This window comes from Aplysia californica, unplaced genomic scaffold, assembly GCF_000002075.1.
Source record: "Aplysia californica isolate F4 #8 unplaced genomic scaffold, AplCal3.0 scaffold00716, whole genome shotgun sequence".
NCBI classification, from domain to species: Eukaryota; Metazoa; Mollusca; class Gastropoda; order Aplysiida; family Aplysiidae; genus Aplysia; species Aplysia californica.
Window position 1 is genome coordinate 69,713 of NW_004797986.1, and position 27,928 is coordinate 97,640.

At 40.5% G+C, this 27,928-nt stretch overlaps 2 protein-coding genes across 2 annotated transcripts in view; both read right to left on the minus strand.

Annotated features, from left to right (window-relative positions):
- Positions 1-3,490, minus strand: part of LOC101849321 (peptidase M20 domain-containing protein 2) — a 19,235-nt gene extending 15,745 nt beyond the window's left edge. Inside the window, exon 1 of the mRNA XM_013088283.2 lies at positions 3,200-3,490. The gene's annotated coding sequence lies outside the window, so the exon portion shown is untranslated. The remainder of the gene's footprint in view (positions 1-3,199) is intronic.
- A 7,138-nt stretch (positions 3,491-10,628) lies between these two features.
- LOC101849564 (serine-threonine kinase receptor-associated protein) overlaps positions 10,629-27,928 on the minus strand; it is an 18,277-nt gene continuing 977 nt past the window's right edge. Inside the window, exons 2-7 of the mRNA XM_005108747.3 lie at positions 20,429-20,564; positions 18,599-18,753; positions 17,968-18,067; positions 15,891-16,028; positions 14,982-15,118; positions 10,629-13,465 (exon numbers count right to left, since the gene is read on the minus strand). Of these exons, the coding sequence (XP_005108804.1) occupies positions 13,209-13,465; positions 14,982-15,118; positions 15,891-16,028; positions 17,968-18,067; positions 18,599-18,753; positions 20,429-20,564 (923 nt within the window). The 3' untranslated portion in view covers positions 10,629-13,208. The remainder of the gene's footprint in view (positions 13,466-14,981; positions 15,119-15,890; positions 16,029-17,967; positions 18,068-18,598; positions 18,754-20,428; positions 20,565-27,928) is intronic.

The following is a 27,928-nucleotide window of genomic DNA, read 5'->3' on the forward strand; positions in this document are numbered from 1 at the left end:
GTCTACATAACAATCATAAAGGCAGAGAGGGAGACCGGGAATTATAATACTTTGTTTCCTGAGACGCTGTATTCCTCATAATAACAAAATCGAACATAATATTACTTTAATAATAAATAATAATGGTAACATTTTTCTAGTAGTAGCAGTAGATCTAGTAGTAGAGTACCCAGATTCTAAGAATGTTAGACGAACAAACAATTCAATAGGCTAACAGCTAAGATAAGGCTACCTATTTGTAATACAGTCGAGCCTGTGTAAGATGGCCACCCATTGTCAAGGACACAAGGGGCCGTATAAGACAGGTGGCCGTCTTAGGCAGGACTAATCCAGATGAAGGACTAAAACAAACCATTCCCTTCTGAGGTTCCAACCGAAGGTAGCCGCATTGTTGTTTTTGTTAGGTTTGGGCTTTTGTTATTTTGTTGGTTTTGCGCAAGGGTGACAATAAAACAAAATGTGTCAGATAAGTAAGACCAAATGCAATGCCAAAACAAACACATGGGTCACCACCACTTGGAGAACGATCAACACCTCTGTCGCAAGTTCATGTCGACGTCCATTGTTGCTTTGTTACAATTACAGACAGGGTAAACAGTGACCATTCATCTCACTACGACTTGCGTATGAGTTCTGGGTGGGGCTTGGATCTGCCACTGTATATGAGGAATCACACGCTTACTTCACCAGCAGCTGTAAATTAGTTACCTATTGGTCAACCTGAGCGGGAGGTGTTCAACACAACATGATGATCGGTTGGAGGGCCAACCTAACAACAACAATGACAGGTTAGATTGAAGAATAGCCTGCCGGACCACTCGTACACTATTGCGCGAGAAAGTGGGGTAGGTGGGGCGGGTGGTTGGGGTGGAGGAAGGGGGAGGGGGGATTCAGGGGGGTCTCCCCCCTGACAAAATTTTAAGGCCGGCACTATTTCTCCGAACGTTCGGGAAAATAAAGCTGGGCACTATTTCTCCGAACATTCGGGAAAATAAAGCTGGGCACTATTTCTCCGAACACTCTGAAATCACATCCTTTCCCCCAAATTTCGGATATTATATAGAGTATAGACCTACCAAAGATTGTTTGTATACAATATGGTTCAATCGGTCCAAAAATGTCCGCAGTAAATATTTATATAAAGAAATACTACAGTTCCAAACAGTTTTTCGCTACAGATATGACGTGTTGCCTTTGAAGGGTGCTGCTCTTAAACTTAATGTGTTGTGTTCACTCGTGTGCTGTCTAGATCTAGATCTACGGAGGGTTATTGATAACGACACATAGAACTAGCTTCAGCGTTTGTCGCTGCCGCGACCAATCAATCGTGGCTCGATTTTTTTGCATTTTTTGGTCGGGGAATAAAAGTCAAATTAAAAAAAAAAAAGAAAAAAAAAGAAAGAAACCGAACCTCTTTACTTTTGAAAGAAAGTTCCCTTAGCTTCATTTAGTCTCTTTCTCACTTGTTGTCACCACGTTGATTTGAAATATACGTTACAGTTACTTTTATTTTTCCCTCTTTGACTCTTTGTGGTGTTTTATTTTGTTAGTGTAACTTTTTTTCTTGTTATTGTTCTGATGTGTTGTTTTTCTATCAATTTTTTTTTGTTGGGGAAAGGGGGGGACGTTGCATAGCGTAACGTCATTTAATTTGATGTTCCTAGTACCTACCTTCATTAGATTCTATATATATATATATACATGTATATATATAGATTTAAATGTTTTATTTTTATGTTAGAGCGTACGTTCCACCAAAACCGATTACATGTACTGACACTGGCAGGCCCCTTAATGTGTGTGATTCCTTAATTTACATGTAATATCCTGTACTTTAAAAAAAAAATAATTTACGCACTTTTATGGGTTCTAGGTTTTCACACACCCTTATCTGTTAATTTTTGTGGTTGTTTATGGGCTGTTCGACTAATTTTGATTTAATTCTGTTGTGAAACCTTTCTTTTTCACATTTTTACACTCATCTAAAAATCTCTAGACTAGCTCTTGAAAATTGAAATAGATAGACCCAAAAATTTGCTCCTGTGTGTGTGTGTGTGTGTGTGTGTGTGTGTGTGTGTGTGTGTGTGTGTGTCTAGGCATGTGCATGTGTGAGTGTGTCTGTGTGTGGTAGTAAGTGTGTAAGTGGAGAGTGAGGAGTGAGTGTGTGTGTGTTTTTCGGGCTTTATTTCAGCCTTTATTCAGTAACAGTTCAAAGTATACAAAGATAAAAAACAGGATACATTCACTCCAGTGCTCATGAGTCGTTCCTCTCTTTCAGTTTCACTCATTCATTCAATTCCCGTGTTCTCTCCCGCGGCTCATGCCCGTTCTCATGACTTTCACACCCCACCCCCTCCCTCCAGGCGCACACAAAGAAAATCTCACTCATTCCCTTGCTCCCTGCGAACCATGGACAATAATATAGGTAAAACACTGCCTTAGCAACATTCCTTTCGTTCGTGAGCTGTGGACCGGGCCAGGGGGGTCGGTGTCGGCGTCTTGTAGTTGCTGTCGCCTGTGGATACACTCGTTAATTCTTCCTTTCACCCGCTCTGTCACTCACACTGTCTCTCCATCCACAACTCAGCTCGTCATACGTTCAAAAGTTGCCCACTGATCATGTTTAGTTAGTGTGTGTATAAGTTTGTGTGTGTACATGTGCAGGATGGTGGTGGGTGTTACTGAAGGTTGTATGTAGGCGGGCTTGCCATGTGGTGTTCCTTCCCAGATCAGAGCCAGAGGCAGAATGAAAGTTGGCGCCGAACTCTCGCAATAAATAGGCAAAAAATCACGAGACCGGAAGCCGGAAACCGTTAGGAGAAATAAAGATCGGCACTATTTCTCCGAACGTTCGCAGAAATAGTCACTTCGAAATTTTAATGAATAGATCTACCGGTCCGAGATTCTTCATTTCAGAGATATTAAAAACGGGGAAATTATGAATTCCTAAGGTTGAGACATAGAATATCTAATCTAGGCAAAGTCCGTCCGCTGGTCCGGTATTCTTCAATCTTACAATTTATGACAAAACATAAAGGAGGTGGCCGTCTACGACAGGTGTCATTGTTATTGACAATATTGATGTGTATATTTGTTTGATGTGGGCTAATAGGAGTTGTGTGTTAAAATATGTAATACAGTATTCAACTGTACTACTAGTCTAGATCTAGTCTAGATCTATACTAGATTAATACAACACCTCAAGAAGCAGCGGACAGAGTGTGCCGGCGTCGACTGTGATACAAAATACAGTTGAATTTATTAAAGTTATGATCTCATCAACAGCTTCTCTGTGCGTTCTACGCTGTTCTGACGCTGATGGACGATGCATAAAGTAGTCTGGCCAACGACTAGTTCGTGTCGTCCTGCCAAACAGTTTGAAAATGAAAGTTCTTGTTCACGTAAAATAAATAATAGAAGCAAGCACTCTAAGCAGGCTCTTCTTTGTTTTTAACGTTTATAACCTTTGGTCTTTGACCTATGATCTTGAATTTCGTCGTTCATAATTTATTTCGATTTTAAAAAATTTCATTAGCTTCGTTCAATAGATAAAAAATCTACATGTTGTATTGGTATACATAGATCTAATACTATTGTGATGATGAAGGTATACAATTAATTCAATCATTTACATTTAGATTTTTTCCTTAACTCGAATTTATTATGTAACCAGATATGCTAAAGTAGTAATAAAAAATACTAATATTTATCGACCAGGAGAAAGCGTTCGGCAGAGTGAACAGAAACAAGCTGTGGAAAGAACTCAAAAAGCACACTGTAGTGTAAGAGGCCAACTTCTAGATAACACCCGTGCTATTTACGAGAACAGCCTAAGTACAGTAAGAACGTCAGAGGTACTCACAGAATGGTTCGAGATAACATGCGGAGAAAGACAAGGTGTGTCCTATCGCCACTATTATTTATCATATGGATAGAATTACAAAAGAGGCCAACACAGAGCCAGACGCCCAAAATGAATTTAATTACTCTTCGCTGATGACCAAAGCCTGGCACACAAAGATGAACAAAGTCTCCAACACCACACCACCAGATTAAACGAAGAATGTAACAACTAAGACAAGAAGATCAACATCAAGAAAACAGAGACAATTAAAGTAAGCAGAAAGCCAGAACCACTCAGGATACACATCAACAACAACAGTCTCTGACAGGTCTAAGAATTTAAGTACCTCGGAAGTATAATTCACAGAGGATGGACGACTGAACATACAAATTGAAACACTAGTACAAAAGGCCGATAATGTTAGTCACCAGCTTACTCCACTACTGGAACATCCTAACATGGCCATGACAACAAAACTCAAAATGATCAACACCATATTCATCCCAACACTCACTTATCAATACAAAACATGGACCACGAACAAGACATTAGAGCAAAGAATTACAACACGTGAAATGTGATGCCTTAGAAAAGCAGTAAGCAAGACCAGGCAAGACAAGATTAGAAACTCAGTAATCCGAGAAATGGTGGGCACAAATGATGTCATACATCACATCCAACACCAAAGAATCAAATGGTTCGGACATCTCCTACGATTACCAACACACCATCCAGCACAATGTGCCTACATCCACAAATTCGATGGCAACAAGGATAGAGGGCAGCCGAGAAAGACCAGGATAGCAGATGGAGTAAGGGAAACATTAACAACCCACGGCATCCCCCTGACCCAAGCTCTCCGGCTGGCGACAGCTAGAGAGACGTCTCTTTCTTCCCGTGACACCCAAAAAGGTATAACGGCGGATAAAAGTAAAGTAGGTAAGAATGTCATTCTAACGGAGATGAAACGAATACTCCAACACTTATAATAGCCCAAAAGGGTCACACGCGCGCATACACACATGCACGCACAATACACATACATACATAGCCTACACACACACACACACACACACACACACATATTCTCTCTCTCTCTCTCTCTCTCTCTCTCTCTCTCTCTCTCTCTCTCTCTCTCTCTGTCTCTCTCCGTGTTTTCCTTCTTTCCTTCTACCTATCTATCTGATACGCACACACCTAGGCACACATGTATTCATGTATACACACAAACACAGCCATACACTCCCCACCAGGACAGTGCTACTGACTGAAGTTGTCTTCCGGCCATTTCCAAAGCGATGCTATTAAAATGTTCTTATGGAGAGTAGAATTGTAAATGGGCTGATTTGTCAATGTCATCATACGGAGAACCGCCAACAAAACCGGACGGAACTTGGTAAAAAAACAACAAGATCAGAGAAGTGATGGGAACAACACCAGTCCTCCACTACATTCGAAGGCGAACAATCAGGTGGTTTAGACATCTCACACGTATGGTGCATCACCAGTAAAGCCTACTACTACTACAGAAAAGTATTAGGGTACAAGGCAAGATGAAGACCAGGAGAGACCTGCCATGGATCCAGGGTGTGAAGGGTACCCTGAGAACATACAATATCGTCCAATCAGCAAGGCCATCAAACTTGCTCGAGACAGGGAGCTCTTTCTCCCCCCGACGCTCTTGGGGTACATGAGGACGGATAAAGTAAGAAAAGGAAGTATGCTCATCATATTGCGCCGGAGCAACATATACGGGGAACTGCTGGGTTTTTTTCCCTCATCATCCTTACTGTCGTTATTTTCCCTTTACTTCTTTCGTATGTTTGTCACTCTCTTGTGAACTGCTGTTTCCGAGGTGCCTTGATAGTAAAAGCAGACTTTGTGCTGTTGAGGCTTGAAAGGTGAGCAGAGAAAGCCTGATTCCACGTTTGGACTTCTTTGTTGACATTCGCCCCTTGGCACTCATATATAACCATATGCCATTGTGAGCGCCGTAAAACCTTACTAAAACAAACAAGCAGACACACACTACACACAGACACACACGCACGTGTGCGTGCGTGCGCGCGCGAGAGCACATAATGTGAAGGAATGGCCATAGGATACAAAACATAATGTGAAACAACGCTCGTTAGTAGGCCTACAGGTTGTGTGCAGGGCGTAAGCATTATTATCATCATCAGTATGTCTACCATCAACTAATACACATTTATATTGGCCTAATAGTTACTGTAGGCCAAATAGTATGCATTATAATAATAATAATATAATGTGTCACATATAAAAGCCTATCGAGTGCTGTTGTGGTTGTCCTGTTGCAGTTGCTTCTGCAAGAAAAATGCAGCAACAAAAAAGACCAGCTTTTCAAGCTAACTCAAGACATCTAGGATGACTTTCAGGAGACAAAACTCACTGCTGTCGCCATCTTTGTTTATCCCCAACAGTCGTACGAAGATGGAGAAAAGGCCTAGACTACTCATGAAAATGATGGACCTCGGGATACACGACAAACTTTATAAAAATATTATAAATTTATGGATCAAATTTTCCTTGCAGATCAAAACAAGGTGAGTAATGCCTCTTCGTCAAGAAAAATACTCGAGGAAGGCCCATCCCAATGTTCATATCTGAGTTGCACTATTGATCTTCTTCAATTATGTAACTGTCGTGCTGAAATCCGAAACGACTCTCTAAGCTGATAATTTTGCTTTCTGGCAGACACATCACAGCACGGTTGTGGGAGCAGGGAAATGAAATCAAGACCCCAAGAGGCTCCACAATTACAGTCAGAAAGGGAAGCTTATAATAAATTGCACCAACACAGTATACACAATCTTTCAAAGGAGTCATAAATTAAACAGCCAAACAAAAACTCGAGTTGAAGATAAGAAATGAAAACCCCCAGAAAAAACAACAGCCAACATACCTAGGAGTCGAGCTTAACCACAGTCTAACCACGAAAAGCCAAGTGTAGACCATAAAGAACAAGACGAAAAGAAGACGCCAACTTTTAAAGAAATTCGCAAACAGTTCATAAGGATCAGACAAACTTTGTGAGCTCTTTACCTTGGTAACGTCTGATCTTCCTTGGAACGTAGCAATAGCTTACTTACTATGTGCAGTGTAACCACTAGCAACACCCTAGACAAGGTTTAAAAAAAATAATGCCCTTCGTTTCATATAAGATGGTATGAGATCCACGCCTACTGCTGCTTGTGAAATTCTTTCAAAGGTGGAACTCATGGGAATCCTCAAAGCCCAAAAATATAGCAGTTTTGGAGCTCAATGAAAGAACCAAAAGAATGTGCCCCAACTACCCAAACAGAATATGAGTACAAATGTATGAGCATGGCAACCAAAGAAACGAGTTCAACAGAAATCAATCAGGCATCACATCACAGAAATTAAATATCGGAAAGTCATCATCTGCCACAAAACAGGAAGGAAACCAAAAGAGTCAACCAAAACATCCCTCTCCACATTTCTTTAAAAATAAAAATAAAACAAAAGCACAGAATCTTCAGATCCAGTGACGCTGACGATTGCATCACATCAAACGATCAACAGCAACAGCTATTCAGATGAATGGATACACGTACTACGGTTCAGCTTTCAAAAGCACAACCAAAGCCGGATATGGAATACGTTTATATTATACAATACCCAGATGGAAGTTCCAAGGAGATCTCTGCAGCCCGTAGAGAGAAATGCAGCAACTCTGATGCAGAAATGATGGAAACTGAAATAGCACAGTAATATCTTCGCACAGTTTTTGACACTCGTCCAGACAAAACAAAAACTATTGTAATTTCTTTGACTCCCTGTTAGCAGAAGGAAATAACCATCACCTAAACAAGGTTTTGGCACATACTGTTTGGCTCCCACCACGATGTAACATCCTACGGCGCCAACCCGGTGATGCAGTGGATTCACGGACATTCAAACACACCTGTAAATGACAGAGCAGACACACTTGCCAAAAGGGGATCTAAACAAGAACAGACCAACAATCCAACTTCATTCAACACAGCAAATAAAACAGTAAAAGCAACAACAAACAGTATTAGCTAAACAGACCGAATCTTGGGAAAGACAAAAAGACCATCAAACATTTGAGTACAAAGAAAGGAAATGACATTATTAACCACCAAGATTCTAGAGAAAGGAACAAACCACGAACTACCGCCTGCGAACATTATACTACGGCACAATTTCCACTTGAACAGGATATATCCGGAACTTCCCCCAACGTGTCCTTTGCGTGACTATGCATATTATTCTTTAAAAAACTGTGGATCAATACCTGTTCCACTGCACAGCCCTATCATCAGAGCTACACTTCTCTCTGCGAGACCTAACACAGACTATGAAACATTAGTAACTGCAGCAAACTTGCTCTTGTCACTACACGACATTGGAAGAAAGGGCGAGAGCCCAGCTGTTGCGGGACAGACAATAACATAAACGGTTAAATGAGGCATATCGGTTTGAAACTTGCCATTTACGCGAAGATAATATTACGCCCTCATCAATGCAATTTGAATTATTTAGAATTCAGGCTACTTCGACCTGACAGGTCAGGGTCAATGAAGGTTGAGCAATTCCGCAGACAAATGAAGATACTCAACAAACTAACTTCCAATTACAGGAATCGAACTTACACTTTTTGCATGCAACAGCGGAGACAATAACTATGACACACACAGAAAAAAGAACAAACATTTTTTGAGGTACTGGTAGGTGTTTTTACGGCACAATTGATGCAATTTAGATAACTTAGGAGGAATTCTGATCCTGCCTGTCAAGGCCAACCCCGGCTGACAGGGATACATCCTTGCAGAAAGACCGAAATACTCGATAAAAATCTTCTCCCCACTTGGGAATCGAACTTAGGTCTCCTTTGTGTGACAGCGAAGCGCCTAACCGCTACACCATAACATAGCATACTCTGGCCACCATAACATAGCACATTGATTATTTAATATCGTGCTTCTTTTCACCCAAAGTACGTTGTGCCTGTTCAGTAATTTCAACCCATAATGAAACAGTAACATACCATTTACACAAATAAATTTTTTTTTGGTCACGTACTTGTATCTTAGAAGCTTTAGTTTTTATTTTTTCACGTAAATTTTCACGGTTGCAACTCAAATAGGTCACATAAGTGTAGAAAATTAGAGGCATATATTACACATATTTATAAATAATATTATGTATTAGTATTAAGCTTATAATTGATTATATATATATACAATGTATATATATATATATATATGTCCACTTTCAAGAACTAATTGGACGAAAGGCAGGCAACATTAAACTGAAATGTAAGAATATGGTACTCTGATTATCTGATTATTCACTTCTGTGTGTGTGTGTACGAGTGTGTGCGTGCGTGTATTTGTGTGTTTGCGCATGTGTGTGCGTGTGTGGGGGAGGGTGTGTGTGTGAATGAGCGTTTTTGTGCGAGTGAATGTGATTATGTTTTTGCGTGTGTGAATATGAGAGCACGGGTAGGAGTGAAGGAGTTTGTGTGTGTGTGTGTGTGTGTGTGTGTGTGTGTGTGTGTGTGTGTGTGTGTGAGTACATAGTTTTTAAATTACAGTAAAAGTTTAAGCATTGTAAAAGATGACGACCATGTGCTTTCGCTGATTTGCTTTTCTCGGACTCCCAGAGGCCTGGAAGGGTGCTCTTAGCTCAGATGGTACTGGGCTGGACAAGGGAGCGGATGGCCCTGGTTCGAATCCCAGACTAGGCGTTCTTGAATCCCTGTCGTTTTGTGGAGTTTTCAAGGCTCTCAACTTATTTGATTTCGGTCCTATCAGAGACCGACGTTGCATTTGGAGGTCCCGCCTCTTAAATAACCTACTAATAGTAATAGTGTTGATAGAGGCGTTAAACCTATACACTTACTAAAGGGTCTGGATGTCCTTAAAAACATCTGTCTTTCAAAGAAGACTAGGAGTTTGAATCCACACATACAACATACATTATTAAGAAAAAAAAATCGAATCTATCGTGGTGAAATCAGGCGCTTGTTAAAATAGTAAAATTGAAGAAAACAGCATTTTTCTTCCTGTTGGCACGTTTTGTCAAATTTTTATTTTTTGGCTTAACACCTTTAATATGTCAATCTGACCCCTTCGTTTCATGCAAAAAAATTATGAAATTATGCAAACTGAGCCCAAAAAAGTGAAATTATGCAATTCTGTTAATTTTAAGAAAGAATGATAAAGGAAAATAATCAGAAATTTAATTAGGCAAAAAATGATCAAATTTCGCTAAATTATGCGGGGTGCATAAAACCACGGGGACAGGTAACAAAATAAGTTTTTGGTGGATTTTTACTGAAACACAGAAAATGTTAACTTTCAATTTACAAGGACTTTAAAGCTTTGGAAGACACCAAACTTTGGCAGCCATCATCTTGTTAATTTTAGCCCTGAAACCAGGCCACTCCCCAATTTTCTCCACATAGTTGTTAGCTGAGCAATGTTTGTACATAACGATATAAAACTCAACACAAATATGTCAAGCCAGTGTCTCCCCCTGACACATGCTTCATGTTGAAAAATGAATTCCAGTGTAACAAAAGAGAAGCACAGTGACCCAAACACTGTCACCTTGTGTCAGGAAAAACAACACACAGCTCCAGACAAAAATGACAACAGAAAGAAAGTAAGAAGGAGTAGTGCCCTCAAGCCACCCATCCACTCCCCCAGCCACAAGCTACACATTGATAATAAACTCATAATAGAAGAATTACATAGAACAAACCTTGCAATTGTAACTTTTTGATCATATTTATTCTTACTGTGAGCATTGAAATAAACAGTTGACAAGCTCAGTTCAGTTGAAACAATCACCTCAAGAGAACGGTACGACAATAGAGTTAAATACAAACAAAAAAAGGAACACATGTCCATGCCACTGAAACAGACTTGCACGTATTAACGAAATAAAGGCAGGTATGTTAGAATAATAAAGATTCCATGCTCTTCGCTCACAAAACAGAGGAGGCTGTTGTGTACTCACACTCAGATCCAGAACAAAACATGATGGGACATACTGTATAGGCAAGACAATGCATCAAGTTAAGAATGACTTGTTGACTCTATAGCACAAGAGCGTACGCTACCTTTACTCTCTGTGCACCAAACACACACACACCTCAGCGTGCAGTGCCGTACATTTAGCATTTGACCCATGGGGGCACAAGTGTGCGGATCCTGTAGGCTCAGCGGGCAAGGGTTTTTGTTTTTTGGTTGCAGTAAGAGTTTGACAGCACTTGCAACACAATTAGGTCATATAAGTGAAGCAGATTAGAGACATTACAAGAGAGTAACAAACACAAAAAAAGAAGTAGAGATAAGGAGGATAGAAGTTGGATAGGAAAGAAGGAGCAAGCCACACCAGAGAACCCACCAACCACCCACGGCCAGGGTCTAAAGCGTTAATGACACTTAAGTTTTGAGTAACCTCTATGCTTGTATGGACATTACTGTGAACAGTTAGGAACACACTCAACGACTGATCATTGAGTTGTGCACCAAAATGTATCTTGTTAGTGTCTAAATTAAATTCCACGTCCATTTGAGACAAGAACAGAAGGCAAGGAAACAGTGATCTGACAATACAAGCACGATAATGAATTTTTTTCTCTCAAACTTTTCAGTGGTTATTTGTCCAGCATCAAGCAATACAGTCACAATTCAAGAGCTCTGCCCTGGGGAACATTTTCTGACCATCCCCTTTCTAAAAGTAGAAATAGTAGGCCTATCTTGACTCAAGAAATAAAAACCACACAGGGAGTAATTTACAAAACCTCAGCCATTTCAGGGAAATACTACATGTTTGGTTAGCAGATCAAGATGCTTTTGTTTTCAAAATGAAAGATGAGGGTGAACAAAAGATAAGATAGCACCAATTTTGAAAATAATTCATTTGAAAGTATTGGCTCCACAACTGATTTAATTTTCTCCCCAAAAAATGTTTCCCCCTTCAATTTCAGTTTCAGAAAACTTCAGAGTATATTTACAAGAGTATTTTTCTAATCCTCTCGACACAAAAAGTCAAGAAACTCAGTCTGGAGGTAAAAACTATGACAAGGGAAATAGTTTGCAACTACTTTTGTTCTGGACTCACTTGGCAAAGGAGAAAAAATCTATGGTCTCTGTAACAAAGACAGTTTTGTTAGGTTTATAAACTAAACAGTTACAATGTAGACAAATCTAATTGTTTGGTTCATCAACTGTATGCAGTTGAAGAAAACACTGAATCAAATCAGAAGAAAAACACTGGTTACAGAACATTTTTAAACCAAGCATTGTTCAGTAGTAAAGATTAAAGACTCAGATAGTGATCTAAAAAGTAAGTAAAAGGAAACTCAAACATTAGACATAACTTATTTAGTCACACATCCTAAATATCATTTTGGACTTTTCCAGTACAGTGGCACTGTTTCTCAGCCACTCTGTCAACAAGTACTGAGATGTCAACAAGTACTGAGAATAGTGAGAAGCTTAATCAAAGATACACACACACACACACATCCATACAAACACAAGACAAAGAAACACATGAAGAAGCCACCACCATCATCTTTACACTGTGTTCTACACCCAGACAGGTCATCAGTAAGGCAGTACAAACCATAACATTAGTCTGTAAAGGACACACTATATCTGACAAGACTGATCGCTTTATTCATTTCACTCTTCTGACAGATTTTGCTAAATAACCGACACCAAATTCATTCTTTCGTTTCACTTTTTCAATTGCTTATTTTTCTCTTTCAGTGGCAGTTTTGCAAGAAATAAGCAGTCTTGTAGATTAAGAGTTAAGTACTGTTTGTGTTCTAGACCACTGTCCAGTATGATAGAATTCAGTCAGGAACCACCTGATTTTGAGTTAGACTTTTTAAAAATAAGTAACAGAAAAAAAAATCCTTCTAAAACCGAACAAAGCTGGATCTCTATTTCAAATTATCTCATTCTCTTGTATTTTGTTTTTGAATCAATAGAAAAATGCTAATGAATCTTAAATAACTTTTTTTTCAGGCACAAAGTTTATCACAAAAAATTGTGAAGTATAATATGAAAAAAATATCAGTTTTCAAACCGAAAACATTTCATGATTTTGACTCATGCCGGTGTTAAGTGATCCACTATACACTCACAGATCTCTGCTGTTTACCCTCTCTTAAAGACCATAAGAACCGTTATGGGCAGCACCACAGAACCCTATGGGTCTTTCCTTTTTCTGTTCTGAATCACCACTTGTCAAGTGATTTGCTCATCTTTATCATAATCCAGGTGGAAATAATAATATCTGGCACTGTTCACTAGACAATCCCACACATCTATCAAGACTCCACTTTGACAGCAGTTGCAGAGGACGATGTAGTGGTGGAGGTGGTGGTGGTGACAGAGGAGGAGGAGGACGAGGTGGAGGTGTCCCCCGCTTCGATGTCCGGAGCCACACACTTCCAGAGGCCGTAAGTGGTTCCAACTGTTGTCTGCCACAGACGCAAAGTACCATCCTCACTGCCACTGGCATAGAGCTCCCCATCAGGTGAGAAACGCACGCAGTGCACCGGGCCAAAATGACCTTTGAAGGACTCTGGGAATACATAAATCATCAAAAGTGTGTTGTTTTGTTTTGAGCCAAAAGAAGCACATCAGTACAATAGTGGTCATTTAGTGTAGAGAAAAAGTAAGACACGCAGAAAGAAATGACAGGAGGAAAGAAAAGAAGTAGAGACCTACCAATGGTGCCCTCCAACAACCCAACATTAAAATGGGATGAGTACAGTTTCTTAGTAAGGACAAAAGGTTATCAGGGAAAAGAGCACCCAGTGAAATGGCATGTGCAGAATTCTAAGGGCCAATCATAAGGGTTTCATTTGTCAAAACAAAGAGAAGCAGATTCATAAATTAGCGGCCATTTTGGGAAGGGAAAGAGTAAGACAGACAGAAACAACAGAGGGAAAGAAAGGAGATGTGTCTATTAGTGGCATCCTCCATCTATCCATCATTGAAATGGGGTCAGTACAGCTCTTAGTAAGAATAATTCTTTTTTCACGTAGAAGAGCACGAAGCAAAATAACATTTGAAAGATATTGAGGACACTTCAAAGAGAAGAGAGAACAAATTCTTATGAGGACAATCCATTTTACTCTTTGCATGCTGTAAGGGTTTCCATATTATGCCAGACTGGTGTGTTGCAATTGTTAATGGTGGAAGACGGCACAGAGAGAGGCTGGTTACTTGAGACATGGGTTACTTCTGCCAAAAGCAAAGTTGGCTCACTCAGGGGTTGGTAAGAAAGACAAGGTAACAGGAAGTAAATAATAGTGAGACAGGAAAGAAGTAAAACGTACCAATCTATGAGCAATTATGGCTACAGTATTATCTCCTTCGCAAAACAGACCAATACCTGCCCCATTCTTCTTAATATTTCATATTCTCTGACACACATCTTCCTACTCCTGATTCTTTCTACAGCTTTTCTACTGCTACTCCTTGGCTTCTTCTTACTGCTGTCTTTCAGCCACACCCCTGATCTTCTGGTAGGAAAGATCTACACCTAGCCTTCTCGGACAAGGGCGAAAAATCTCGGAGGGCCCGTGTGCAAGTTGCGCACGTTAAAGATCCCTTGGTGGTCTAAAATCGATAAGAGTAGGCTTCGGTCGCCACCTGGGCAAAATTCAAAATTTCCTACCAACTGAAAAAGTTTAATGTGTCTCACGCACTCATATGACCCTATGCAGTTGCGAGCGCTGTAAAAACACTTACAAAAAAAAAAAAAAAAACCATCTTCCTAAACTTCATTCTTCTGTTTTCATTTTAATACATCGCATCTCTATTTTGTCTCCATAAAATAAATCTGGTATCTAGCCTCTCCCACCACCAATTTCAACCCATCAAATTGACCATGAAATGATCTAGCACAACCAAGAGAGACCCTTGTCCTATAGAAGGAATCAACCTTGAACTGAGCACCATAAAACCAGCAGCAGATATGCATGAGAATCAGCCTATCCAAAACACAGAAACATATACCTGTGCAAGGTAAATCAAGTCTGCAGTCTCTAACAAAGCACTGGAAGTATCAGCAAGTTGTGATCGTGACTTACCAATCTCAGCTCCTGTAAAATAATCAAACTTGTACATCTTGAAGTCCTCTCCGCCACAAACAAAGAAGTTTTTAGATGGATGGAGGGAAGCGGTGTTCACCGGAGCCGGAGCTTTAATCTCTTTGATCTTCTCGAAACTGAGGGAAGAGACCAAAAAAAAACTTATTTTAAAAAATATAAATTTGTTGAGTCGCACGAGATAGCGAGTCTGCATGACAACAGCTGTGTTTCGCTTGGTTTAGTTCGAGAAAAAAGAAGCATGCCAACATTGTAACAGCCATTTGGTGCTGGGTAAAAGAAAGACGGACAGACAGACAGACAGACAGAAACAAAAGAGGGACACAAAAGAAGTAGCATGTACCAATGAAGCCCTTAATCCCCTGTAAAGATATAGTCTCAAATAAATGTAAACTGAGTATTGCGCTATTACACATGCTGAAGGAGCTGAAACAGTACCTACCTAGGCAAACTGAGACCTCTGCCAACAGACAATAAAGTGAAGACAACTTTTCTTTGGTTCTGTATCTCTTCTTGGCGAACCAAGTAAATGATTGGATTTAGTTTAAATGAGAATAAATTTTATTGGAATGCTGAAAAATAATTATAGATTAAACAAAAGAGGCCCAATGGCCCTAGCCCATGCCAGAGTGTGACTACCATTACACTTCTGCGCAGCGAACAGATGCCTGAGTATATCGACTGTTTAGTGTAAGAGTCATACGTCACTTTTCAAATATTAAGCCGTTAATATGCAGGTGTATATTATGCAGTCAAACAGGAGCATAGGTGCATGAGTACTGCAGACTCAAGGAGACAGGGTTTAATGGTTTATGGTTTATTGTGTATTTGAACGAATGTCTTTCTCCCAAACTTTTTGTAGTAAATAATACCCAAGCAAAGACAACTCACGTTTCAGCGTTGTAGAAAGCCGTGAAATTGCCGTATGTGATGGTGAAGATGGTTCCATCTGATGTGAGTTCCAGGCTACCGGGAGACGAAGGAACCTCGATGCAGTGAATCTCTTGACAGTTGTTCACATCCCAAACCCTGGTAGAAGCAAAATGAGAAAACAGTAAATTAGCAAAGGTAGAGTTCTGGGTGTGTAATGATGGTCAATAATTGTTAATGTTTTTGGATCTCATCATCCAGAGTTAGATCATTTGGGAGGGGTCTGCTTGTCACTGTCTGGGCCAATCTAAACAGAGCGGGAAACAATTAACAATTTTATTACAGACAGAATTAAATACTCAATTAAAAAAACTACCCCTAGTTGGATTTGAAGGAACATCTGTGTTCAATGGCTAAGAGCCTTACATTACACTACAGATGCCGACCCGAGTCTGTCCTCTCTTTAGAGTAATGTTATAGAGCAAAATAATAATGATTATAACATGAGAAAGCATATATATATATAGAGGGCATATAACTGCTCCAAGGAAAGCTCTATGCAATTCACAATTTATTCTTACTGTTAATACCCTTGTTCAAAAAATTAATTCTCTCGAACTAAACAGTGGTTCTGAATGTCATTTAAAGTTTCATTTAACCAGTTACAATAGACTGCTCTTTTAACAGACAGAATTTGTAAAACCAGACACTAATTTAAAAAATCTCTGAAGCTTTCCTCATTTCATTTCCAACACGCTGGCACCTGCTTTCAGCCAAAACTTTGTGTCACAGAAGAACAGCTAGTTGAGGGAAGGACTTCCATAAAAAACATTATTCCTACTATCAGCACTTTATCTAGAAATTCTATCTCAAAGAGTTTTAGTTCATATAATACATATGTTTGCTCCTCATGACTTCAAACTACAGTCGAACCTGTGTAAGACGGAATCGCAAGGGAGTGGGGAAAAAATTCCGTCTTAGACAGGGGAATGTAGGGCGGGGGTCAAAGGTCCAGCCAGTGGGATCAAGGATCGCTTGTCCGATCGGCAAGCAGTGGTCAAAACTTCACACCTCTCAGCTGCTATCCTGTCTGATAATGACATGCGTCAGTCTTACTTATCCAATTACCACCAGTGCTTGCCTTTCATAGGACCACTGTTTGACCTATTAAAAACAGAAAAGTTTGGACAGAAAGGTTTGAACATCTCATTTGCTTCCACCCTTAGCCCCACCCACCAATGCCTCCCCTCACTGCCATCGTTGTAACAACGATTCGAGGAACTCTTTTCTTGGCTGGTCGTATGATCAGGGCGGCAGGCATTGGTCAATCTAATTTCACACCTCTGGCTTCTGGCTACCAACAAGGAGCTTAGAACTACCAAGGAAAGTTTCCGTAGTGGCTCGCTACTCGAGCACTCTCACGGGCAGTCGTGAGATTTCACACCCACACTACACTGACCATCTGCATCGCTCAGGGCTCACATGATGGGGTAACATCTACCCCCAAATTGCACCCCTATTCCCCTTCCTCGCTCAGCGGCATGGCCATGGCGTTAAGTTCAGAGCCGTCGGAACCAAACTTGCGAGTTTCGTTTCAAATCAGGGCTGAGTGGGCAAAGCATTTTCCGTCTTAGACAGGTGAAACCCTCGGAAGGGAGCGGATCTTTCTTTCCGTTTCTGCGTTGGACAGGTTTCCGTTTTATACAGGTAATTAAAGAGGAATATATCAAGGGGGGAGCGGGGAGATTCCGTTTTACACAGGTTTCCGTTTTACACAGGTTTCCGTTAAGGCAGGTTCGACTGTATTTGTTTAAACCTCATCCAGTAGAGACTCTTGTAAAAGGTTCAGCACAATGGAGTACAGCTGGCCTGTCGTAAGTAACTACTCTAATAACATCTCTTCAACTATCCTTTACCATATATATGAGTCAACAGTAAACCCAATCTTTTCATCAAGTTTTCCCCATCCGCGTGGAACACTAGAAATAAAAGAAAAAGTACAATGCTACAAACAAATCAATTGTAACAATTGCACAGAGAAACAGGAGGGGCAGGATGGGGAGGAGAAGGAGGAAGGAAAGCAGGTTTACATTTTTACCTCAAGGTCTTATCATCACTAGCACTCAGAACTCGGGTACACTCCTTGTTGAAATGCACAGCCCTGATGTTGGAAGTGTGGCCCGCAAACTGTTTAGGCTCTGAAACAAAGAAAACATGCACATGTTAATATCATTATATGTATGGTACATGATGTCATTATAAAACTTTTGTTATAATGTTCATCTTCAGCATTAGGTTAAGTGAGAAAAAGCCCAGACAAAAAAATGGGGAGTGAACGAAAGATGACAAAAAGAGCAAAAACACAAGTCTATTTATCCTTGTAGGGAGAAGTTTTACAATGACATGCATAACAATCAATAATAACACATTACAAATTGAAACAGTAGCACTGCATTGCTCATCGCCGTATAGCAACACCTTGTTTTTGAGTTATGGTTAAAAAGTCTTGCACCAAAAGAGGAATGTAGAAAGAAACATCGATAGTTAATGTGTCTGGGAGAAATTAGCTTTTCGAGCCCTGTCCCCTTAAATTTACATTAATAAACCTGAGTTCATAAGCATCAACTGTTAGACGTGCACCACAGTACCCAGAAGCATGCACTTCGTGCATAGAAAGGTAAAGTAAGTCAAGCTAAAGCCAGCACTTAAGTCCAAAAGGTTAAACGTACCAGCATCAGGTTTCTCCAGATCAAATATACGTAGTAGTTTTTCGTTGCTGCCAGTGAGAAGGTATTTGCTGTCACTGGAGAAGTCCACACTTTTCACAATGTGCTTGTGGGAAAAGCTGTGTAGCTCTTCTCCTTTCTCCGCATCCCATACTTTACTGAAACACAATAACGAAGATCACATGTGTGTGTGTGTGTGTGTGTGTGTGTGTGTGTGTGTGCATGTGCGTGTGAGAGAGAGAGAGAGAGAGAGAGAGAGAGAGAGAGAGAGAGAGAGAGAGAGAGAGAGTAAGATATATATATTCATATAGCAGACCACCAACTTTCACTCATTTTAAGGACAAAGGCGGGAGGCAGAAATGTGAAATAACACAATGTCTCTCTTTCTTTGCATGTACATATTTGGATAACGGCACAACACATAGAACATAACTTGTTGTTTTTTTATGTTCAGTGAGTGCATATTATGTAGGACTATAAAAAGAAATATCTATGATAATAATATCTGATGCCAAATGTTCCACAGAAATAAAATGGAGAATTGCAATGGCTAAGGCTTGTTTCAATATAATGAGCCCAATCCTGAAAAATAGAAACATGATCCAAAAGACTACTAAAATGAAAGTTCTGAAAATGCTATGTACGGTCAACCCTTCTATGTGGCTGTGAATGCTGGACAATCACTAGACTAGAGACAGTGAAAATAAAAAGAAGCAACAGAAATATACATGTGGTTACTTAGGAGACTGCTGAGAATATCCTGGAAGGAAAAGAAATCAAATGAGGCAGTGCTTGACGAAGCTTGGGACGCTCACTGTTAAAAACCATCAAGAAACTACAAATGCAGTTTTTGGGACACTTGAATAGACATAAAGGTCTTGAACATCAAGCTCTCACTGGCAAAATTGAAGGCAAATGAGGCAGGGGTAGGCCCAGAGCAACCTACTTAGGGAACCTAAACAAATGGGTAACGGGGAAAGATAAGGAAAACCTAGCTTTTTTAAGAGCATCCAAACAAAGGAATGAATGGAGAACTATGACCGCCAATGTCTGTCGCAGATCTGGCACTGGAGGATGATAAAAAGAACCTTATTCCAAGACAGTAAGCTTTGGCTTTTTAGACGAGCAGAACTTATAATATATTAAAAATTGCACTAAGACAAACTGACTGATTAGCTCAGCATTTTCCTTGTCACTAAAAGGAGCCATATTTTATATAAAATCAGCTTGATTATATATTGCCTCCATAAACACTTGAACTGTTCCAGTCCATAATTTAAAAAGTAATATTCATGATTTGAACTGAAAATATTCAGCCTTTTCAAAGTCCCCTTTAAATTTAATTTCAATTTAAATAAAACATAATATACTTTGCTTAACATATAACAAGAGGATTAAACTAAATGCTTGTTGTACAGGTGCCTGATTGCACAAGGAAGAAAGAATTTCATCCAAGAGGTTAGAAAACTAAAACTACACAGAAAACGAGTTAACTACTTACCTTTGGTATCATTCACTAATAAATTTATGTGTTTAAAAATATTTTCTGTTTTTACTCGATAACATTTCCCTTTTTGTACGAAAAATAATAATAGACTGGCATTTGTGATGCATTGGTACTCCCCTCCTAGCGATGTGAGAACCAGTCCTGACCAAGAAGATATTTAATCTAGTATACACCTGCCTTTCTCCAAATATGTATCTCATAGAGTCTTGTGTCTGCAGGACATGACAGACAGAGTTCGAGTATATATTACCTAACTCCAATTGGGTTCTGGTGGCAGGGCTCGGGTGTAAAACATTTACAACAAGTACAACCGTGTGTGGACTCACGCAGTAAAATCGGCAGCCCCAGTGGCAGCTCTTGTGGCATCACTATTCAGTGTGGCTCCCCATACAGCACCTTTGTGGCCTTCGAATGTCCCGATCCAGTCCCCGGTGTCTCCCTGCCGCAACATGGGCTTGCCATCTAAAATTGAGAGATACAGAGACAATAATTAAATTTCTCAAAATATGTCCAATATATAAACACACTTTTAAACAGAGTATTATGTTGCTTTTTTTTTTAAAACAGAAACTAAAATACTGCTTAGTAATCTTAGGATATAATCAAATATATAATAACATGATTTTTGTATCTATCTAGGCCTACATAACATACATATATAAAGCAAGTGAAGTTTCCTGTGGACAACTATTAAAATACAATTTCAATCCTCTCAGAAAGAAAGAAAAAGAAAATTCAAGACAAGAAGCACAGACTGAGTAGAAACCTGTGATGTCTAATATAATAAAACTTTTTCTTTTAAAATTACGTATAAAAATCAAGTTTTCTTTCCATTAGTAGTCTTTTTTTGCTTTGTGTTCCTGCAGTACCATTCCGATAACAATTCCTTGGTCTTCAATCTTAAACAAAGAGAATTCTAAAGATTTACTAACTGCCTGTTACAATCAAAATTTTATGTAACATTCAAGCAGGACAGCCTTTTGTCACAACTTCTTTAAATGTTTTTCTCTCCTTCTAGATCTAGAATGCTTGCAAAAAATTAAAAATGTTCCTTTTCCCCCACTTAACAGCAATTTAGAAGAGCAACTTTTGTCTAACAGCAACCTCAACTGTGTTTCAAAATGGTTGCTCGTTACAGAATTCCTCGGGGGGCTCTCATGGCCTAGAAGGTGTTTGACTCTCATTCAATAGGTCCTGGGGTCGAATCTGGACAGCGATGAAAAATTTTCTCCTGTCACCCTCTCCTGCTCTCTAACAATGTTCTGTCATCTTTCGCCTCAACTTTCTGGCCCCACCCCTCACCTCCTTTGCACCCTCCACTGGACTCCTGACTCTTTCTATACAGTCTTTCTTCTGCTTCTCTGTGGCTCCTTCTTACTGCTGTCTTTCAGCCACACCCCTGATCTTTGGTAGGAAAGATCTACCCCTAGTCTTCTCGGACAAGGGTGAAAAATATCTGAGGTCCGTCTGCATGTTGTGCACATTAAAGATCCCTTGGTGGTCCAAAATCGATAAAAGAGTAGAAATCTAGGGTTCATTTGCCAACTGAAAATGTTTGGTGTACCCTGCGCGCTCACATTTATGCAGTTGCGAGCCCCATAAAACACTTTATCATCAGTGCCTTTCACCCCTGGCAGGGTACAGGCCAATATACAAGCTCCTTCCATTTATCTCTGTCCTGGGCCATCCTTCCTAGCTCGTTCCAAGTGAGCTTCATCTCTCTCACGTCCCTTTCCAAACATCTCCTCCATATTTATCGTGGTCTACCCCTGCCTCGTGCTCCCTGTGGGTTCCATTTCAGTGCCTGTCTTGTGATGTTTCCGCTGGGCTTTCTGAAGGTGTGTCCCATCCAACGTCACTTTCTTAAATCTTAGTCCTATTTCTACTTCTATATCCTTTTGTCCTGTCCTTTACCATAGCTCTTCATTTTTTATTCTATCCTGCCACTTAATTCTTAGGATACTCCTCATACATCTGTTGATGAAAGTCTGGACTTGATTCAGCACTGTCTTTGTTGTCTTCCAAGTTTCGCAGCCGTAGAGGAGCACAGACTTGACATTGGAATTAAAGAGTCGAATCTTGGTGCGCAGTGAGATGTTGCTTGCTTTCCAGACTTTTGATAATTGCTTGAACACTGACCTTGCCTTGGCGGTTCTTGCTTTTACATCTGCTTCAGTTCCACCTTTACCATTGATGACACTTCCAAGGTAGGTAAAGAAGTCCACTTCTTCTAGGGGAGTGTCTTCCACTGTCACAGCAGGGCTTGACATTTTTCCTAGCTTCACTACTTTAAGACTTGCCCCAGTGTATACGTAGGCCAACACTCCTTGATAGGCTGTTGAGTTCCTTGGTCTTTTCTTGCATCTGAGCATGTGTGTACGAGAGCAGTGCAAGGTCATCGATGAAGTCCAAGTCGTCCAGCTGCTGCCAAGGGATCAACTGTATTCCATTGCGCTTGCCTCTGGTGGCTTCCTTAATGATCCAGTCAATTGCCAGTATGAAGAGAAAAGGTGAGAGCAAGCATCCTTGTCGCACTCCTGTCTGTACCTGGAATGGTTCTGAGAGTTGTCTTTCATGGAAGACTTGGCAGTTTGTTCCATCATAGGTGGTCTTCACAAGCTTGACGATTTTGTCAGGTATTCCATAATGCCCCATGAGTTTCCCTGTCCATGCTGTCAAATGCCTTTTCATAATCAATGAAGTTGATCACCAGTGGTGAATTCCATTCAAGCGATTGCTCAACAATGATGCGCAGGGTGGCGATCTGGTCCACACATGATCGGTTCTTGCGGAATCCTGCCTGGTTTCCTCTGAGCTTCTCATCTGTTGCCAGCTTAATTCTCTCCTGGAGTATCCTGTTAAAGACTTTCCAGGTATGGACAGGAGTGTATGCCTCTGCAGTTGTTACAATTGCTGAGGTCTCCTTTCTTTGGCAGCTTGATTAGGAGGCCTTCCTTCCAGTCTGATGGTATTTCCTCTTCTTGTCAAACCTTTTTCGAATAGAGCACAGAAAATTTCCACTGATGTATCTTTATCAGCCTTAAGGACTTCCAGTGGTATATGGTCAGGACCCGCTGCTTTGTGGGACTTCAGTGCTGCTATAGCTGTAGCAATTTCCTCTCTCGGAGGTGGTTCCGTAGCAATTGGGAGGTCATTTCTGGCTGGAAGAATTTCTGGTTGGTTTTCTGGAGGTGGTCTGTTCAATAGTTGATCAAAGTGTTCTCTCCATCTGTTCAGTTGCCCCTTTGGGTTGAAGATAGTCTTTCCCTCTTTGTCTTTCACTGGTAGAGTGGGCTTGCTGAACCTTCCTCAAAGAGTCTTTGTTGTCTGATGTACAATCCAAAGTGCCCTTCTGTTGCTGCTTTCTCTGCCTTTTTGGCCAGGCTATTCAGGTAGGTATTCTTGTCCTTCTTGATGGAATTCTTTACCTCCCAGTTTATTTCGGTGTACTTTTGTTGTCCAGCGAGTTTCTCAGAACGGGTACGGCTGTTGTTGACTTGGGCCTTCAGCTCTCTTCTTCTTTTGATTTTGTCTTGAGAGTCCTGTGAAATCCATTCATTCCAGGTGTTGACTTTGGGTCCTAAGATGCTCCGGCAAGTTGCATTTACTGCCTCTTTTATCTTGTCCCAGTGTTCGTTTACTCACTTGGAATGAGCTAGGAAGGATGGCCCAGGATAGAAATAAATGGAAGGAGCTTGTATGTGGCCTATACCCTGCCAGGAGTGAAAGGCATTGATGATGATGATGAGTGTTCGTTTACTTCAGTCATCCAGGTCTTGAAGGGCTTGAAATCTGTTCTTCAGTTCGAACTTGAAATCATTCTTCTTTACTCGGTCTTTCAGAAGGCTCACTTCATACTTTTGGCGACTTTCAGAGTTGTGATTTGTGCATACCTTCTCAGTTTCAATTTAATCTTTCCAAGGATCAAATGACGGTCTGATGTGACGTTTGCTCCTTGTAAGACTCAGACGTCCTCCACTGAGCATCTAAACTTTTGGGAAATGCAATATTGATAAATCTGGTCTTCCGTTGTTCCGTCCGGAGAAACCCGAGTGGCCTTATGAATTCTTTTATGTGTGGGAAGATTGTTCCTCCAATAATCAAGTTGTTAAATGCACAGAAGTTTTGAAATCTTTCTCTAATGTGATTTGCCTCTCCTAATCCATGTTTGCCCATGATTTCCTCACAGTGACGATTGTCAGAACCTACCTTTGCATTTAGGTCTCCTATGACAATGTTGATGTCCTTACCTGGAAGTTTGTCGATCACACTCTGCAAGTGGTTGTGAAAGTCATCTTTATTCTCCACTTTTGCATCATTGGTTGGGGCATACACTTGTATAATATTCACGTTTATGACCTTCTTCCTACCATCTCTTTCCTCGAGTTCTTTTTTAGTTCCAAATGAGGCCATGACAACTTCAATTCTTGGACCGTGCGCTTCCCAGCCCTTGAATGTCTTTTGCACGGTTTTGGATGATCATCCCTACTTCTTCCCTGTGTGGTCCATCACACTGCACGGCTACATAAAACACTTAGGCTACCAAAATAAAACAAAACATGAATTCCTCCGTACTGTACTAGATCTAGAATCTAGATCTACTAGATCTAGCAATAATTATTCCAGACGGAGTGTCTACATACATGGTAACTGGGCGCATAGCCTCAGGGTCTACGTACACAGTAACCGGGCACGTAGTCTCAGGGTCTACATACACGGTAACCGGAAGGTTCAAGAGATAGTTCACTCAGCCAAAAAGAGTGTCACTTTTATTGTTTTTCACACAAGTAGGGTAGATTCTAAAACTCTGTTCGCAAAGTTCGCGCTTTTTCGAAGAGGGCGCACGAGAGTCAACCGCTCTTTAGTCCAGCATGATACCCACTAAATTTCATAAGAGCGTCTAGTAAGCCTTTACTTTCGCTTTCGTTACCACCCGAAAATTTGTCTGTAATTGTCTGATAACGCAACAATTATTATAACATGCAGGTTCGGCATTACAAACGTGGTGTCGCCATGAAAGTAAACCAATATTTGTCACTGTGCCGTCACTTATAGGGGCAACATGAAGAAAGGAAAGTTATACAAGCGTCTAGTCGGGCTCGCCATTGTGGCCGGTCAATGAACATGCGCGCGTTCTAAGCGCTGTGAAGTACGGGACTCAGGAATGGGGGCGGGGGGTGGAGATTATTGATTCTTTTTAAAAGACGCACTCGGGGATAGGGGGAGGGCTGGACGCAACACCAGTGGACAAAAAAAGACTGAAACTGGAAGCAAATATGTTTAATGTTTAGAATTTTGATAACTACTACAGCTCTCTGCTAAGTAAAGTGTGCGTGGGTGCAGGACTTGTGTGAAAATGGCCTAAGTGTTCGCGTTTTATTGGATTGGTGGCAGTATATTTTAGCTTTCTGTACAAGATTCACAGATTTTCAGTATCACTGCTTCTTGCCCTCCCACAGTTCTTACACCTCTCACACTGAATAGGTCTACTTGGGCTATTCTACTGTACTTTGAGTTAGAGCATTAATTTTTGTCTTTCACGTTTATTTTAGTATAGGCCTAGAATCTATATGATATGAATCATGACCATCGATATTCTGGTTCTGGGCTCAAAGCTAGATTTATTTTTATATATAGTTTATATATACAGGCGAATATGATGAAGGGAAAATATTAATAAGTCGCACAAGACCCCAGGCGCCACCACTTTCTGTACGTAATCAAGATTGTAAATTTGGTGCGTGACTCTTACTTGAAATTATCTCCCAAACCCTCAAATTGGTGTGAAATAACCTTGCTTTGATAAATTGATGGTTCTCATTTCAGCATTCTAGGGTTCAACAGTATAATAATAATGGGTGTTTCACGAAAATGGGCTTCTGTGGCGATCATCCGGAAAGTTCCTCCTTTTTTAGAATTCTGAGTTGAGACCCATGTGATTTAAATAAGATGAAATTGGTTTTCAAAATGTTATGATGTCACACCCTTTGGTGCAGAAAAGCAAGCATTAGACCAAATACTATAGCCTTTGGGTGTTGACCATAGCTAAAGATGTACTTTTCCATGTTTGAATTTGACTGTCTTCTCTAGTTTTAATATTAATATATGTCCTGGGTGGTTCATTTTTTATTTGCTCTTTTAGCTTTCATATTGTTTTATCCAATGAGTATTTTGTGTGATTTATGTGTGTTTAGAGACAGAGAGAATATCGTTGTGAGGCTATGGAGATTTTTGTTTATAATGTAACTACATGTACAAAATCATAGTCTAGTCTATTTCTGACAAACTCAACCGATAAAGCAATCCTCATATCGTTTTATCCAATGTGTATGTTGTGTGATTTGTGTGTGTGTAACATGTTAAGTATTAAATATATTTAGAGGCTATCACACGTGTATATGCATAATGTGTGTGTGTGTGTGTGTGTGTGTGTGTGTGTGTCTCCCTCCCTCTCTCTCTCTCTCCCCCCCCCCTCTCTCTCTCTCTTCCTCTCTATCTTTACATCGCACAAAAATACATAGATGTATTTTTGTGCGATGTAAAGATAGTGTTAATGGGTGGTTGGTGGGTCTATGGGGTGGTCTGCTCCTTCTCTCCTATTAAACATCTGTCATCCTTATCTTTCTCTTCCTTCTTTTTGTGTTTGTTACTCTCTTGTAACACTAACACCTCTAATCTTCGGCACTTATATAAACTTATTTTGTTGCAAGTGCTAACTCTTTCGAAAACAAAAGATAGTTTTAGGTATGAACAGGGCGCTCTGGCGGCAAGCGTAAGTGTATATGCGTTGTACCGAAGCTCGTTCTACTCTCGTTTTCTTTACCACCCAGAAATTTGCCGGTAGCCAGTCTGATTAACGCAGCATTTGTAACATACAGGTTGTGCATTACAAACGCTGTGTCGCCAGGAAAATGAATCACTGTCCTGTGCTTTCACTTATGGAAAAAAAGAAAGTTATACACGCGTCTTGTCGGGCTCGACATCGTGACCGGTCAGTGAACCTGTACTTTTGCATCACATTGTGAGTAATGTGAGTACCAGTGATCGCATGGGGTCACCAAAATTCATTCAACGTGTGCTCTGCGCGAAGTATAGGGCTCCGGAATAGGGGATTATTGATTTTTTTAAAAGGTACAGTCGGGGGGAGGGGTGGGGTTGAAGGCAACATCGGATGACAAAAACTGAACTTGGAAGCAAGTTTTAGTATTTAGTATTTTGATTATATCTATTATTAGAGCTTCCTGCTACGGAAAGCGTGCATTGGTGGAAGCCCTGTACGGAATTGGGATCCGTCACTCATACCTAGTAAGCCGCGTTTTTTTAACCAAAAGGTCCGCGATTCATTGGATGGGTGATAGTCAAGGATCCCCTTGTTTCATTGTCCTTTGTTTTAAGAGAGGTATGACCTCATCAAGAGCATACTTTTTAAATTCTCTCTCTCTCTCTCTCTTCCTTCCTGTCCCTCTCCTTCTCCCTCTCTGTTTTCCTCTCTGTTTTCTGAGTCTTGTTCTCTCTTTCTTGTGATAGTATTACATGTTTTGTACATCTATATTTTAGCTTTCTGTTCTAGATTCGCAGATTTTCAGTGTCACTTCATTTTGCTCTCCCTTCTAAGGAAAGATGACAGGGGGTAGATTGGGGTCATTTTTGGATTTACATTCCGCTCACAACACACAAAAAGTGGAGTGAAAAAGGAAAAAGGTCAAAGTCATGAAGGGAGCGACGCAGTTACCGTGCACCTAGCTCAAGCTGGCCAAGGCTATCACAGTGAACGCACACCGGGTGAGAATAGCCAAAAGGCGCGCCTGCGCTATTCTCACCCCGCT